The following is a 17,690-nucleotide window of genomic DNA, read 5'->3' as shown; positions in this document are numbered from 1 at the left end:
GAGTTAATGCATCAGCATACTCCGAAAGGAACCTAGTTGGTATACAATCTGGACCAGAACACTTGCTTTTATTAAGTGATTTAAGTTGCTCCACAACTCTGAGGATATTTACTTCTACGTTACTCATGTTGGCAGCTGTTTTTGATTCGAATTTGAGAATATTTAGTTCGTCTTCTTTCATGAAAGCATTTTGGAAGGCTGTGTTTAGTAACTCTGCTTTGCTGTGGGGAATGGAGGAAGTAAATGCCATCTGTTATGAGGAGAGAAGGTACACGGGCAGCCAGACAGTAACTTCTGCATCCTCTAAATAGTCAATACTGTGAATTGTAAAACAGTGCATTATTTCAAACTTCATTGAGTTTTATGCATGTGATATAAGAAATATATGCAAATGAGAAGCACAGCTTCAACCACTTAGTAGTTATATTAATTACATGTTGAAAAATTTTATTATTCCTTCTTGCTTCTCCTTCATTTCCTTTGTCCTTAGTCCACATAGCAAAAACTTTGGTGATAATTTTTTCAATAAAAAAGCTTTCCTTCAGAAATTTTCAGTAACATACCTCTTATTTTCTGCAATGACTTCATCATTGAGTAATAAGTGACCACATGGCACATCTTGTTGCACTTGTCTGACCTCCAACTATCACTACTACTTCCTGACTACACAACAAAATGGTGTTGGCACCAAATGAAAACTACTGAGCAAGGTGGCACAATCAGGAGCACACTGGACTCATATATGGGAGGATGATTGTTCAAATCTGCATCCAGCCATCCAGATTTAGGCTTTCTGCAGTTTCCCTAAATTGCTCGGGTGAAGGCCAGGATGGTTTGTTTGAAAAGACATGACCAGTTTTCTTCCCCGGCCTTGAAACACTCCAAGTTTGTACTCTATCTCTAATGAGGGGATGGGACTTTAAACTCTAATCCTCTTTTCAAAATTAAAACCAGTCTAACTGAATATGTTATTACAATAGACCTACTGATTTTCAAAATTTACAGTACTTCACTATTCTTCTATGTTCTGTTTTACAAGAGCACTTTTATTACTTTTAATTTTGGAATTAAAGATTTTATAGTGGTTCTGTTTATTTTCACATACAATTATTTTGATCATTCGAGAACCCAGAAACATGTCTCTACATATCCATAATTAATTTTTGCTCTACAATGGAGTGTGTACCATTTTGAAACTTTCTGGGAGATTAAATCAGTATGCTGGACTGGGTCTCAAACCTGGGACCTTTTTTTCTTTCCGTGGCCAAGTGCTCTACTAACTGAGCTGTCCAAGCACAACTCATGGCCCACCCTCACAGCTCTAGTTCTACCACATCTCATCCCCTATCTTCCAAACTTCGCTAAAGTTCTCTCACACACCTTGTGAGGCTAGCACTTTTGGAAGAGAGGATACTGCAGAGACATGGCTTCACCACAACCTGTGGGATGTTTCCAGAATGAAATTTTCACTCTGTGGCAGAGTGTGTGCTGATTTGAAATTTCCTGAAAGATTAAAACTGTGTGCTATAATCTGCTTGGAAGTTTCACATGTCTATGTAATTTACAAATTTTATATAAAGCATCACAATTTGAATATTAATTCTATAGATACACTACTGGCCATTAAAATTGCTATACCAAGAAGAAATGCAGATGATAAACAGGTATTCATTGGACAAATATATTATACTAGAACTGACGTGTGATTACATTTTCATGCAATTTGGGTCCATAGATCCTGAGAAATCAGTACCCAGAACAACACTCGGGCATTGAGTCTAACAGAGCTTGGATGGCATTTATAGGTACAGCTGCCCGTGTAGCTCCAACATGCTACCACAGTTTATCAGGAGTAGTGACTGACGTATTGTGACGAGCCAGTTGCTCGGCCGCCATTGACCAGACGTTTTCAATTGGTGAGAGATCTGGAGAATAAGCTGGCCAGGGCAGCAGTCGAACATTTTCTGTATCCAGAAAGGCCCATACAGGACATGCAACACGCGGTCATGCATTATCTTGCTGAAATTTAGGGTTTCGCAGGGATCGAATGAAGGGTTGAGCCATGGGTCGTAACACATCTGAAATGTAATGTCCACTGTTCAAAGTGCCGTCAATGCGAACAAGAGGTGGCCGAGAAGTGTAACCAGTGGTACCCCATACCATCATGCCGGGTGATAACGCCAGTATGGCGATGACGAATACATGCTTCCAGTGTGCGTTCACCACGATGTTGTCAAACACGGATGCAGCCATGATGCTGTAAACAGAACCTGGATTCATCCAAAAAAATGGCGTTTTGCCATTCGTGGACCCAGGTTTGTTGCTGAGTACACCATCGCAGGTGCTCCTGTCTGCGATGCAGTGTCAAAGATAACTCCTGCCATGGTCTCCAAGCTGATAGTCCATGCTGCTGCAAACATCGTTGAAGTGTTCATGCAGATGGTTGTTGTCTTGCAAACGTCCCCAACTGTTGACTCAGGGATCGAGACGTGGCTGCACGATCCTTTACGGCTATGCGAATAAGATGCCTGTCATCTCAACTGCTAGTGATATGAGGCCATTGGGATCCAGCATAGTGTTCCATATTACCCTCCTGAACCCACTGATTCCATGTTCTACTAACAGTCATTGGATCTCAACCAACGTGAGCAGCAATGTCGCGATACGATAAACTGCAATCGTGATAGGCTACAATCTGACCTTTATCGAAGTCGGAAATGTGATGGTACCATTTCTCCTCCTCACACGAGCATCACACAACGTTTCACCAGGCAATGCCGGTCAACTGCTTCTTGTGTATGAGAAATCGGTTGGAAACTTTCCTCATGTCAGCACATTGTAGGTGTTGGCACCGGCACCAATCTTGTGTGAATGCTCTGAAAAGCTAAACATTTGCATATCACAGCATCTTCTTCCTGTCAGTTAAATTTCGTGTTTGTAACACGTCATCTTCATGGTGTAGCAATTTTAATGGCCAGTAGTGTATATCAGAGGTATGCAGTTGATTTAGAAACATCAAAACTAATCATGTTTTTTTTTCATTGTGTACATAATTTATGAATTTCCATTCAAAGTAAATCTGTAGTAAACCTCACAGAGCTGCTCCCTTCCAGACACATACATATCATTGATGCTGAAGGTCCTGTGCTGACCTTACGATGTTCCTCCATAGATGGTGAGCTTGTGCTATTATGATCCAGTTTTTGTGGGCTGCCAGCTTCTGAAGGTTCTTCTGGAGTTCATCCTCCCATTGATACCTTCGTCTTCCAGCACAGCTTTAGCCTGGCACATTTCTGACATTCTGATAATGTACACTGTCAGGCTTATTCCACGTACTTTTATTTTCTGCATGATGTTTGTTTAATTCATCACATTGTACAGCTCCTGGTGCTTTCTACATTTCCAGGTGTTGCCTTTGCAGGTTGGTCCAAAGATCTTTCTCATGATTTTCCATTCAAAGATCAACAGGTTCTCTTCAACTTTTTTGTGCTGAAAGTTTCTGTCCAGTACCATAACACTGTTACTATCACTGCTTTGTAGGCCTTAAGTTTGGTTCTAGCTGACGGGTTTCTGATGACATTATCTGCTTCAGAGTGAAGTTAGCTTTTGTACCATTAACAATATGTCAATTAATTTCTTGTATTAGATTATCATTCTTGTTGACCAGATGTCAAACTATTTTAAATTTACCAGTCTAGCTGTGTTCTATATTGCAATCTGTAATGGGGCATTGTTGGACACTTCTCTTTATACTTCTATCATTTCAGTCTTCTCCATATTTATCCTCAGTCCAGTATTAATGGAATCCCTTAATAAGTCCTCCATGGTTTCTGTTACCTCTTCCTCTGACTCCACTATGGCTGAAATGTCATCTGCATATCCCAGCATACCCAAATAGCTGTCTTCTATCTTTTAGCTTCACCCCTTTGCCTTCTCTTTTCATTTCCTGAATTACTTTCTGCAGGACCGAATTGAACAGCAATGGTGAAATGGTATTACCTTGTCTCACACAGTCTTGTCCAGAGACATCATCACAAACATGATTTTTATTATGCTAACGCTTATCCATTAACTCTTGGAGTTTTAGTTTGGGTAATTACATCACAAGACGCATCTGCATCACACAGCACAGGCCACAACTGTATGATTTGTAGCAGAAGTGACACACACTGCTAATTGATGCTTAAATGTCTCACCTACCAAAACGAAACTTGAACTGGCTTTTACAGTGACACATACAATAGTGATGATCCCATAAAAATATTTATGGCTGTGAATTACTTATTGTCAAAATGAAACACAGCAGCCAACAGTGGCTAATATAAAAACACTGCCTATGACACAGTTTGATACTTAAGGTCAGCAGTGACCAGTGACAAGGCACTACAAATATGAAGTCATCTGATTTCTGTCAATTCATATGTAGGGAGCCTACATACAAAGATGAAGTACATACATAAAAAAAATGATTGTATGACATTTATTGGGCAGGATATCCCCTTCGGGGTCTGGCCGCCATATTGCAAGTCTTTTTAGTTGATGCCAATTCAGTGACTTGAGTGTCAATGATGATGAAAGTGATAACACGCAGTCCCCTGCCGGGAATCGAACCTGGACCCCCTTGCGTGGTAGGCAGTAATGCTACTGCTGCACTACAGAGGCGGGCAGTACACGCGTAGTTTGTACTGTGATCAAAAATGAGATGTCATGAGTCAGAAAACTGAGGGACACTGGGAGATGAAAGTGCCCTGTGCACTTACACAGAAAAAGTAGAGAAGTCCTTGCAACATACGTCAGCTGTCTCACAATTAGTGTGGCAAATGAGCCAATATTAGAAGCTGAAGTTGGTGTGTCACCAGGAGATGACATGCCTACAAGCTGCTGCGACTCCTTCTGGTTTGGGGACAGTACACTGTAACAATCTGCTACAAAACAGTGTGACAAATTGATGATCAAATTTTATTTTTATATTTTGCTTCAAAATAGTTCAAAAAGCTTGTAATACACATACTCACATGCATGTGACCACTGTCTCTGGTCAATAAGGCCAGACTCAGGTCTCACAAGGAACCCCTTGAGTGCAAGATCGCAATGTCAATCATTAGTAAGACTCAATTTAAAGTGTTATGTTAATAGCTATGATGACAAAATATTAGTTGCTAATGACTCACCATGTGCATCAGGAAGGCAACAGAAAATGAGTGTCTAGGAGGTGCAGAGATCAAATTTCTGTGCAATGTATATATTACACTTCGCAAAATGAACATCATCAACATTCAAGAAATGTTTAAAATAAATCACTAACTTGCAGTGTGAACACTAAATGAAAAATGATGCACCACAGGGATCACAAAGTTTCACACCATCAAGATTGAATGCCAGCTCCTTGGGAGTTATAAATCAAACAGGACATTCAGCTAGGTATTCACATTTAAAGAATGCATTTAGAATCATATTGGCATAACAAGGTGATAGAACTGATGGAATGTGATGGCATGCAACCGAATGTGAAACAGTCTGTCATGGAGCTAATTGTGAAATTGGCCATCCTTTAAAGTGTAGCTACAGACAGTGCAATAATATGTCTTACAGTCAGGGAAAAATGTGCAATTTAATGTGTATAATGTAGTAGGGCACTATCATGTATATTCTATAAATTGTATTGAGCATCCTTGAAATGTGCAAATACCAGATTTTGTAAAAAGTTGGCCATGTCCTTCCTTGAATATTCGTAGTTTTTCTTATGCACTACACGGTCTTATTGCTGTGGACTTATTTGAAATCTATTTTTAACCTAAAAACAAAGATGATGTGACTTACCAAACGAAAGTGCTGGCAGGTCGATAGACACACAAACAAACACAAACATACACACAAAATTCAAGCTTTCGCAACAAACGGTTGCTTCATCAGGAAAGAGGAAGGAGAGGGAAAGACGAGAGGATGTGGGTTTTAAGGGAGAGGGTAAGGAGTCATTCCAATCCCGGGAGCGGAAAGACTTACCTTAGGGGGAAAAAAGGACAGGTATACACTCACGCACACACACACATATCCATCTGCACATACACAGACACAAGCAGACATATTTAAAGGCAAAGAGTTTGGGCAGAGATGTCAGTCGAGGCAGAAGTACAGAGGCAAAGATAACAAGAAGAGAGGATATACTGAAGGGCAAGTTCCCATCTCCGGAGTTCTGACAGGTTGGTGTTGGTGGGAAGTATCCAGATAACCCGGATGGTGTAACACTGTGCCAAGATGTGCTGGCCGTGCACCAAGGCATGTTTAGCCACGGGGTGATCCTCATTACCAACAAACACTGTCTGCCTGTGTCCATTCATGCAAATGGACAGTTTGTTGCTGGTCATTCCCACATAGAAAGCTTCACAGTGTAGGCAGGTCAGTTGGTAAATCACGTGGGTGCCTTCACACGTGGCTCTGCCTTTGACTGTGTACACCTTCCGGGTTACAGGACTGGAGTAGGTGGTGGTGGGAGGGTGCATGGGACAGGTTTTACACCTGGGGCGGTTACAAGGGTAGGAGCCAGAGGGTAGGGAAGGTGGTTTGGGGATTTCATAGGGATGAACTAAGAGGTTACGAAGGTTAGGTGGACGGCGGAAAGACACTCTTGGTGGAGTGGGGAGGATTTCATGAAGGATGGATCTCATTTCAGCGCAGGATTTGAGGAAGTCGTATCCCTGCTGGAGAGCCACATTCAAAGTCTGATCCAGTCCCGGAAAGTATCCTGTCTCAAGTGGGGCACTTTTGGGGTTCTTCTGTGGGAGGTTCTGGGTTTGAGGAGATGAGGAAGTGGCTCTGGTTATTTGCTTCTGTACCAGCTCAGGAGGGTAGTTGCGAGATGCAAAAGCTGTTTTCAGGTTGTTGGTGTAATGGTTCAGGGATTCCGGACTGGAGCAGATTCGTTTGCCACGAAGACCTAGGCTGTAGGGAAGGGACCGTTTGATGTGGAATGGGTGGCAACTGTCATAATGGAGGTACTGTTGCTTGTTGGTGGGTTTGATGTGGACGGACGTGTGAAGCTGGCCATTGGACAGGTGGAGGTCAACATCAAGGAAAGTGGCATGGGATTTGGAGTAGGACCAGGTGAATCTAACATCTGTAATAGGATGAGGCTGCTTCTTTTTCTTGCCCAGAGTACTTAAAAACCCACTGTTTCTTCCAAAGGGGCTTTCTTCCACACTGTTTATTTCACTGTCTTGTAAATTTTGAAGTAGCACCCCTTTCCTTATAACTGTTCTTTCACTGTATCCTAGAGTTTTCGAGGTACACTCTAAAACTTTCTCGGCAGAAATCAACGCATGCCCTTGAACAGAAACAAATTCTTTTTCTTGCTCGTAAAACTCATGCATCCTCTGTAGTAATTCCAAAGCCTGACTATTTAATGGCACTCTGTGATGCAATGGATTGTCACTTGGTGAACGACATCGTTTTGGAGACATTGTTTAACAAACAACCAGCAGGCGTTCGCTCACTAACATATAATGTTTACACGGAAGCTGGCAATGTGGTAGCATTGCCACAGGAACCGGCTTTTGTTCAGTGCTGTTATTGGTTCACCCCCGGCACCTCCCGTTCCTCACTTGTTTGTTGGTTATACTACCAACTCTGCGGCGCTTGAGGAGTGACCTTGAAGTGACATGTTTCAGCGGCCCGGGTATAGCAGCATTTTACCTCCCCCCCTTCTACCTCTACTGTGCTGTCCCTCTCCTCCCCACCCCCCCACCTCAGCCACCTCCCTGCCATCCCTCCCCCTCTCCACCTCAGCCTCCTCCCTACTCCCACCACCCAGTTGCTTCTCCCATCATATGCTACTGCTTGCAGTCTGGTCTCGGCAGCCAGAGACTGCAGTCATGTATGTGTGAGTTGCGTTTGCGTGAGTGTTATACATACACTCCTGGAAATTGGAATAAGAACACCGTGAATTCATTGTCCCAGGAAGGGGAAACTTTATTGACACATTCCTGGGGTCAGATACATCACATGATCACACTGACAGAACCACAGGCACATAGACACAGGCAACAGAGCATGCACAATGTCGGCACTAGTACAGTGTATATCCACCTTTCGCAGCAATGCAGGCTGCTATTCTCCCATGGAGATGATCGAAGAGATGCTGGATGTAGTCCTGTGGAACGGCTTGCCATGCCATTTCCACCTGGCGCCTCAGTTGGACCAGCGTTCGTGCTGGACGTGCAGACCGCGTGAGACGATGCTTCATCCAGTCCCAAACATGCTCAATGGAGGACAGATCCCGAGATCTTGCTGGCCAGGGTAGTTGACTTACACCTTCTAGAGCACGTTGGGTGGCACGGGATACATGCGGACGTGCATTGTCCTGTTGGAACAGCAAGTTCCCTTGCCGGTCTAGGAATGGTAGAACGATGGGTTCGATGACGGTTTGGATGTACCGTGCACTATTCAGTGTCCCCTCGATGATCACCAGTGGTGTACGGCCAGTGTAGGAGATCGCTCCCCACACCATGATGCCGGGTGTTGGCCCTGTGTGCCTCGGTCGTATGCAGTCCTGATTGTGGCGTTCACCTGCACGGCGCCAAACACGCATATGACCATCATTGGCACCAAGGCAGAAGCGACTCTCATCACTGAAGACGACACGTCTCCATTCGTCCCTCCATTCACGCCTGTCGCGACACCACTGGAGGCGGGCTGCACAATGTTGGGGCGTGAGCGGAAGACGGCCTAACGGTGTGCGGGACCGTAGCCCAGCTTCATGGAGACGGTTGCGAATGGTCCTCGCCGATACCCCAGGAGCAACAGTGTCCCTAATTTGCTGGGAAGTAGGGGTGCGGTCCCCTACGGCACTGCGTAGGATCCTACGGTCTTGGCGTGCATCCGTGCGTCGCTGCGGTCCGGTCCCAGGTCGACAGGCACGTGCACCTTCCGCCGACCACTGGCGACAACATCGATGTACTGTGGAGACCTCACGCCCCACGTGTTGAGCAATTCGGCGGTACGTCCACCCGGCCTCCCGCATGCCCACTATACGCCCTCGCTCAAAGTCCGTCAACTGCACATACGGTTCACGTCGACGCTGTCGCGGCATGCTACCAGTGTTAAAGACTGCGATGGAGCTCCGTATGCCACGGCAAACTGGCTGACACTGACGGCGGCAGTGCACAAATGCTGCGCAGCTAGCGCCATTTGACGGCCAACACCGCGGTTCCTGGTGTGTCCGCTGTGCCGTGCGTGTGATCGTTGCTTGTACAGCCCTCTCGCAGTGTCCGGAGCAAGTATGGTGGGTCTGACACACCGGTGTCAATGTGTTCTTTTTTCCATTTCCAGGAGTGTATGTTGTCTATTTCTGATGAAGGCCCTTTTTGGCCAAAAATTTACTTGCTGACAGTCTGTTTGTTGTGGCTATCTACAACTCAGCATCTCCACTATATGGTGACTTATAACATTTGTTTATATTTTTTGTACTGATTTTGCATAGTAGCTATATTTCATGACATTTTTAATTATATTTGATGATAACTATGTTCTAGGTATTCCAAGCACATCAGTAAATTGAATTTATAGTATTACAGTGCTTGCTTATCTGTTTGTACTACTTCACATAAATGTTGTGAGATAGTATCGGGTACTTCGATATGGTCAGAATCAAAGTAGTTTTTTTCTTTTTTATTTTTCAATTCACACCATTTTGCTACATTACATGTCTTATAAGGGAACGTATTCCAAGCATGTTCTCTAAAAGAAATAAAATCTCACAGATTTTAGTTTGTGGAGGTATCCTTTATTTGGGTGTTTCATGGGTCATTATGATTAAGGCTGTTACCCAAAAAATAAATAAATAAATAAATAAATAAATTTCCTCTTGTCACTTTGCTAGATGAACTGAGACAGCCCATTCAGAAACTATGATGATTATTGATGCCACTACTACAAATCACATCCAAATTCAACCATACGAGAAGCAGCCTACAACATTTTTTCGAATATTTCTTATTAATTCACAACAAACAGTTTCATTCTTACAAAAAATGACTTGATCATACCAGAAATAGATATTAATGGTACTACACTAAATGAAACACTGTGTGTGAAGCTCCTTGCTCTCCTGTTGCATAATATACTAATATACAATCAACAAAATTATAAACTAATCAAGAAGCTCAGTTTGCTATGTTTGGTACATACAAGAATCTGTCACTGTATCTACATCTACATCTACATCCATATGTAGCCACCTGACGGTGTGTGGCAGAGGGTACTTTGAGTACCTCTATCGGTTCTCCCTTCTATTCCAGTCTCGCATTGTTCGTGGAAAGAAAGATTGTCGGTATGCCTCTGTGTGGGCTCTAATCTCTCTGATTTTATCCTCATGGTCTCTTCATGAGATATACATAGGAGGGAGCAATATACTACTTGACCCCTCGGTGGAGGTATGTTCTCAAAACTTCAACGAAAGCCCGTACTGAGCTACTGAGCATCTCTCCTGCAAAGTCTTCCACTGGAGTTTATCTATCATCTCCATAATGCTTTCACAATTACTAAATGATCCTGTAATGAAGCGCACTGCTCTCCACTGGATCTTCTCTCTCTCTTCTATCAACACTATCTGGTACGGATGCCACACTGGTGAGCAATATTCAAGCAGTGGGCGAACAAGTGTACTGTAACCTACTTTCTTTGTTTTCAGATTGCATTTCCTTAGGATTCTTCCAATGAATCTCAGTCTGGCATCTGCTTTACTGACAATCAACTTTATATGATCATTCCATTTTAAATCACTCCTCATGCCTACGCCCAGGTAATTTATGGAATTGACTGCTTCCAGTTGCTGACTTTCTATATTGTAGCTAAATTATAAAGGCTCTTTCTTTCTGTGCACTCGCAGCACATTACACTTGTCTACATTGAGATTCAATTGGCATTCCCTGCACTATGCGTCAATTCGTCGCAGATCCTCCTGCATTTCAGTACAATTTTCCAATGTTACACCCTCTCGATATACCACAGCATCATCTGTAAAAAGCTTCAGAGAACTTCCAGTATTATCCACAAGGTCATTTATGTATATTGTAAATAGCAACAGTCTTAAGACACTCCCCTGTGGCACACCTGAAATCACTCTTACTTCGGAAGACTTCTCTCCATTGAGAATGACAATGCATTAACTTGATGGCCAGGGTGCAGACTTATTTTACATACTTCCTCCCTTTGTTGTCTTACAGTGTTATCTTCTGGAGCAATGAAACAGGGAAATAAAGTATGGGGGACTTGAAAAACAAGTTACACATTATTACAGCACGTCAAGTAAATTTTATTGAATGCTGGACTAGAAATCAAAGTGACCCAGATGAGTAACAGTATTTTTCTATTTTATAACAGAGTTGCCAAGTCTCCATAAACAACAGTAAGAACATCCTACCAATCACTCAATTCCTCGATGATACAAATTCACTTCTTGATCACAGAGCAATTTGAGAATAGCTGTATGAGTGTTCTCATTATCGGAAAATCTCTTTCCCCCTCAGATGTTCTTTCAGCTGCCTGAAAAGATTGCCTCAACATTGTCGTCTGTGGTCAATGTTGGTGGCCTTCCTTTCTGATTAGCATCGCATGTGACTGTGTTTTTGGAACCATTTCACTATGCCTGGACACCACATTGCATGTGGTCCATGTATTACCACAATTTTATGGTGCATCCATGTGCAATTAGATATTCTCCTCCAGTAATCGTGAAACCTGTGTGAGGGGAGGAGAGCCCAAGTCCACATACATTTGTGGGCTTACTAAGGTCATTCACAATAACAAAAATAGAAGATTTCCCAGAACTGAACCTTGTAGCACTCCATAATTAATGGCTTCATAGTTCGAAAAGTGTTGAGTGAGTTTGATGAAATTTTGATGTTGCACTTCAACCACTTGTTTTCAACCACTTAGGTATGACTTTATCCAGTTGTTAGATGTTCCTCTAATCCCCATGTTGTCCAGCTTAGGCAATGGTTTTGTGTGATTTGTGATATCAAAAGCCTTAGAGAGATCTAGACATATTCCAATGACATTTTTGCAATTATCTAGTCTCTGACTTTACTTAATAGTTCAAAAATTGCTGTAGCAGTTGATCAGCCTTTCCTGAAACTATGTTGTGCTGTGGATAGTACTTTGTGCTCTTCCAGAAAATCTGCTACTCTTCTTTGAAAAAATTTTTCTATAATTTTTGAGAATACAGATAGTAGAACAATGGGCCCGTAGTTAGCCACTTCATCCTTTTTACCTTTTTTGAATAGTGGTTTGAGCTTAGCTGTTTTTAGGCACGATGGGAAAATTCCGGTTTGAAAGGAACTGTTATAAAGGTGCGCTAATGGTTCAATAATGATATCTCCACATTTTTTGATAAGGTTGTCTGGGACGCCATCTATTCCAGTGGAATGATTGACTTTTAAATTTCTGATAACTGGCAGGACTTCTTTCTGGGTTGTTGGAAAGAGAAACAGTGAAGTATGATTTATGTTGGTATTTACAGATGATACTGGGCAGTTTATGTTGCAAGGTTTGATTTCAGCAATTAATTACTCACTTATATTGCCAAAATAAGTATTGAACACATTTGCTATTTCTTCAGGATCATTAATTTCTTTGCCATTAGAATTCAATTTAATATTGGAATTTTGAGGAGAAACATTGTCAGTTTGCTGTTTCACTATACTCCACACAGCTTTCATTTTGTTATTGGCATTATTTATATAGCAGTCATTTGCCATTACTTTAGCTTCTTTGATCACTTTTTTAAGTATCATTTTATAATTCTTCAAATATGCAAGGAATTCATTGGATACTATGGAAGACCTGGAGATTTCATATAATCTTTGTTTTTCAGCACATGACATTTTTATACATGTTGTAAACAGCAATTTTTTCTTTTAAGCCTACTACACTTGATTTTCTGATTTTTAGCTGGAAATTACATATTAAAATAATGTGCAAATATATCAATAAATATATTGAACTTCTCATCTGTGTTTTTGTGTCTGTACATTTCAGTCCATGTTTCCTTCTTTAGTAAATTCCTAAAGTATTCAATGTATTGATGGCTGAAGGTTCTTCCTATTTTTATTGTTTCTGTTTGTCTGATTAAGTTCGGCATTGAAGATATTTCAAGAAGCTGTGCATAGTGGTCACTGAAGCCTGCGTTGAAGTTTCTAGCTGCATATTCATGACTATCCTTGTTTATCAATATCATATCAACAGTAGTTCTGGATACACTTGTAACTCTGGTAGGGGAATTTATAATTGGGAGCAGGTTGTATGTTGCACAAATAGCCATAAGATCATCTCTATCTTTTGAAACTTTTTTAAAGTCAATGTTAAAGTCTCCACATATTATAACTCTTTTGTTTAGGTCCCTGATACTGTCAAGAGTACCTTCAGGTTGATTAAAGAATATTTTTATGTTTGAGTTTGGACTTCTGTACAATCAAATGATCGTTTTTATTGAGGTTAGTTCTACAGCAGATATTTCAAAATCGCCTTCTTTTCCTAAATTTTCGAGAAATTTTAGGCAGTAATAGCTGATACTGTCTTTCACAAATATACGTGTTCCTCCATGTGTAGATATTTTTCTACAGAAACAAGATGTCATAACATAACCCCGTATACTTGTGACTGCTAACATCTCATTAGTTAGCCAATGTTCACTAAAACACACTACAGATACTTCTTTTAATTGATCTGACAGTAAAACCTCTAACTCATTAATTTTGTTTTGCAATGACTGCACATTTTGATGGACAATTATAAACTTGGGGTTTCTGCTTGGCAAATCTGATTCATCACTTATCTTTATTTGTCTCTGCCTTCCTTTCGTTTTAATCTGAAAAACACTTCTGGGATGAACTATGGAGGTGCTGTCTTCATCTGTGGTCAATAAAAATCCTCACTTCTTGGTGGTGGTTGTCTTGCTCTAACAGGTTGTGTCCCCTCACTGTTGTTGGAAGAATGTACGGGAAGCTGATAGATTGTTCTATTCCTTAGAAGTCTTTCTTTAATTATTTCACTAACACAATCACAAATAAATGTTTTCCCTTCATAGTTCAAATACATTTCATGCTTCACATGCAGATTTCGATGCAGCTTGCTTATATCCACTGTATCGCACTTAGCGTATTGAGAACACAGTTTCCTTATTTTAATGTTTGTTTTCTGAATTTCTTTGTTTACACATGAAGTATAAATTAGATCATGCCTATGAGGCAGTGTGACAAATACTGTGTTTCTGCATTTGTTAGCTTGTAGAAAATTCTGCAGCATTTTCAGCAAACCTCTGCTTCATTTTTTGCCACGTCATTTGAACCCATTATACAGACAATAAAGTCATTTTCCTGCATTAATTTCATCTGAGAGTTAGTGTCTACAACATTTTTACAGTTTCACTCCATTAGTCACTTCTATGTCGAAATTTTTCTCATGGAGCATAGTGGATAGGTTTCTGCCATGACTGTTTGTTAGTAACAGTACATTACACTTTTTCTGTGATGATCTGTGTTTGTTGTTTACATTTCTTGCAAAAACACTATTCATTTTCAGTTCACTGATTTTTACAAGTTCGCGATCATTTGGAGAGTTGTTATCACAGTCACTTGCTTGCAAAACATGAGATTTGTTTTTATCAGAAAATGTGACAGTTTTAGCAGAGTTTGTTGTTCTTTTTGCAGTTGGAACGCTATCTTTATATGACACTTTTATCCACTCAGACAATTTATTACTTTTGACTTGCATCACTTCACTTGGTGTTGGCTTCAATTGTAGATCCCGAATTTCTTTCTTGAGTGAATCAATATCGCTTCTTAAACCACTGACTATGAATTGTAAGCTTGCAATTCGTTCTTTTAGCATTGTTATTTCAGTGTTACACTTCTTACAAACTCCTTTTTAAACCGCATAACTATAACTATTTATAGTAGTCAGTTATGCAACTAAAATCATCAAGTTGAATATTGCTGATACTGGACAAAATTCATGTGTATGTTGCAAATGAGAATGTTTCACATGACTTGCATACATTTTCATAACCAATTCATACAACAGAAACTCTTTCTTCCCAAGTCCACAAATGTGGTTCTTTTTTTCTCTCCTCTAAAACCTAGTTCTTAAAATTACATGGTGTCCCATGTCAACTCCTCAATTGTTAATTTAATTTATTAAACATACCTGAACATTCTGCTTCATAACAGGATCTGTAGAACACAATAACTGGATGAAGCCCTTTTGCTGCAACAGAATAAATTACTCTTCTATCTCAACTTACAGGTGAATTCTCTGAAGCCCGTGAAGACCTGGCAGCACTGGAGCTAGATTACCAGGAAGTGCAGGAGGATGCTGCATCAGAAACAGATGAGGACAAAGACGAATACTGACTCAGCACAGTTTACTACCAATATGATGATCTGAATACTGCAATCTTTTCAAAAATGGTGTACAAAGCTAGCAACATTCTGTCATCAGAAGCATTAAAAGTGTCTCACAAGTCATGCACCACGTCAGTGCTGTGTACATAATTAATGAAGAAAAAGTGATGTAACATGTCTGTGAGATGACAGAACATTCTTTCTATTTATCATTCTATCAGTATGATGGGGTGTTTGGTGCATTCTTTAGAATTTGAAACATTTTTCCTTTACTGCTTACATAAAGCAGATTCAAATTTTCAATAAGCTAATATTAACCATTTTAAATCCGTAAATAATAAGACCTATCACGTTTAAATATATAAAATATTTGTACTTTGTCTTAAAAAGTTATTACCTGTGTTACACAAAATATATAACTATTACAAAAAGTATTTTGTGTGCATGACTTCTTCATGCAGTGGTTTTGTAAAGCAATAAAATATTTTCTGCCTGTCTGTGTGTATAAGATCCTATTGTATTTTATTGGTCCTCTTATCTACACAAGCAACTCATACATCAGACATTGGGTAAGTCCAGATCTACACATATTAAACATTTGTTTGATTTCTGCTTGCGTGCTTTAACTCTGAATAAACAGCTCAGTTGGGAACAATACCAGCTAAATGAGACCTGGAGAATTTGAGGATGTTGCTTCCTCAATCATACTAAACATGTTCCTGACACACAACACTTTCTAGGGAACTGTGCTAACCGCTGCATCACCCTAGTACATCTTCCTCTCCAATACATATTCCTATTCACACTTCAGCCCATTGCTATTGCCCTTCTAAACTTGCATCAGTATTGCGAGGCTCTCTGACAGTGGAATAGCACCTTAGCAATGTGCAAAATGTGATTTATTCTGCCTGTACCACAAGCCTAGGTGATACAGTAATCATACACTGTTGATGTTTCTGAGATGTATTGAGTCACCCCTTTAACCACGATAATGATGTAGGCTGAAGCAATTAATTAATACTGACGTGAGTTAAGAAGGGGAATAGCAATAGGCTGAGGTGTGAATGGGACTTTAAATAAATGAAAGATACATACATTTCTTAACCTCGAACCTTGCCTCAACATCATTCCCCAAATCCCTCAACATGCAAACTAACCTTACATCCGCAGAAACAACCACAGTCCACCATCTAAAAACTGATCCTGACCTTATAATCCTACCTGCTGACAGAGTTTCCACCACCATTGTTTTGAACCACAAGGGTTACGTGGCAGAAGGACTCCATCAGCTGTCAGGTACTTCCACCTCAAACCGTACCACAGTGATCCAGTAATCCAACAGGATCTCCAGTCATTACTCAAATCCTAGGCCCATCCCAGAACCTCTCCCCAGAGTCCATCTCTCTACTTACCCCTACAACTCCTCGCACTTCCACCTTCTACATGCTTCCTTAAGTCCATAAACCCAACCACCTAGGACACCCAATTGTGGCCGGTTACTGCGCCCCCACTGAGAGAATCTCTGCTCTCATAGGCTAACACCTTCAACCTATTATCTGGAACCTATCCTCCTATATAAAAGATATCAACCATTTCCTCAACCAACTCTCCACAGTTCCTGTCCCTTTACCACACAGTGCCCTGCTCGTCACTATTGATGCCACCTCCCAGTACACTAACATTCCTAATGCACATGGCCTTACTGCTGTCGAACATTACCTTTCCAGATGCCCTATGGATTCCAAACCAACAACTTCCTTCCTAGTCTCCATGACCAACTATATCCTCACCCACAATTACATCTCCTTTGAAGACATTACCTACAAACAAATCCACGGTACAGCTATGGGCACCTGCATGGCACCATCCTATGCTAACCTATTCTTGGGCCATTTAGAGGAATCCTTCCTAAAACCCCAGAATCCTAAACCCCTCACCTAGTTCAGATTCACTGATGACATCTTTGCTATGTGGATTGAAGGTGAGGACACCTTATTCACATTCCTCTAGAACCTCAACAACTTCTCCCCCATTCACTTCACCTGGTCCTACTCAACCCAACAAGCCACCTTCCTAGATGTTGACCTTCACCTCAGAGATGGCTACATCAGTACCTCTGTCCATATCAAACCTACTAACCACCAGCAATATCTCCGCTTCGACAGCTGCCACCCATTCCATACCAAGAAGTCCCTTCCCTGCAGCCTGCAGTGACGAGCAGTCCCTCTCTAAATATACCAAGGGTCTCCCTGAAGCCTTCACTGACCGTAATTATCCTCCCATCCTTGTAAAAAA

At 41.1% G+C, this 17,690-nt stretch overlaps 1 protein-coding gene across 1 annotated transcript in view; it reads left to right on the top strand.

Annotated features, from left to right (window-relative positions):
- The window catches only part of LOC126428082 (tubulin alpha-3 chain-like), a 231,150-nt gene extending 215,416 nt beyond the window's left edge, over nt 1-15,734 (top strand). Inside the window, exon 10 of the mRNA XM_050089970.1 lies at nt 15,298-15,734. Coding sequence (XP_049945927.1) covers nt 15,298-15,404 — 107 coding nt within the window. The 3' untranslated portion in view covers nt 15,405-15,734. The remainder of the gene's footprint in view (nt 1-15,297) is intronic.
- The last annotated feature ends 1,956 nt before the right edge of the window (nt 15,735-17,690 follow it).

This window comes from Schistocerca serialis, chromosome 12, assembly GCF_023864345.2.
Source record: "Schistocerca serialis cubense isolate TAMUIC-IGC-003099 chromosome 12, iqSchSeri2.2, whole genome shotgun sequence".
In the NCBI taxonomy this organism is placed as follows: Eukaryota; Metazoa; Arthropoda; class Insecta; order Orthoptera; family Acrididae; genus Schistocerca; species Schistocerca serialis.
Note: the sequence above shows the minus strand (reverse complement) of the source record. Positions and strands in the feature narration are given on the sequence as shown.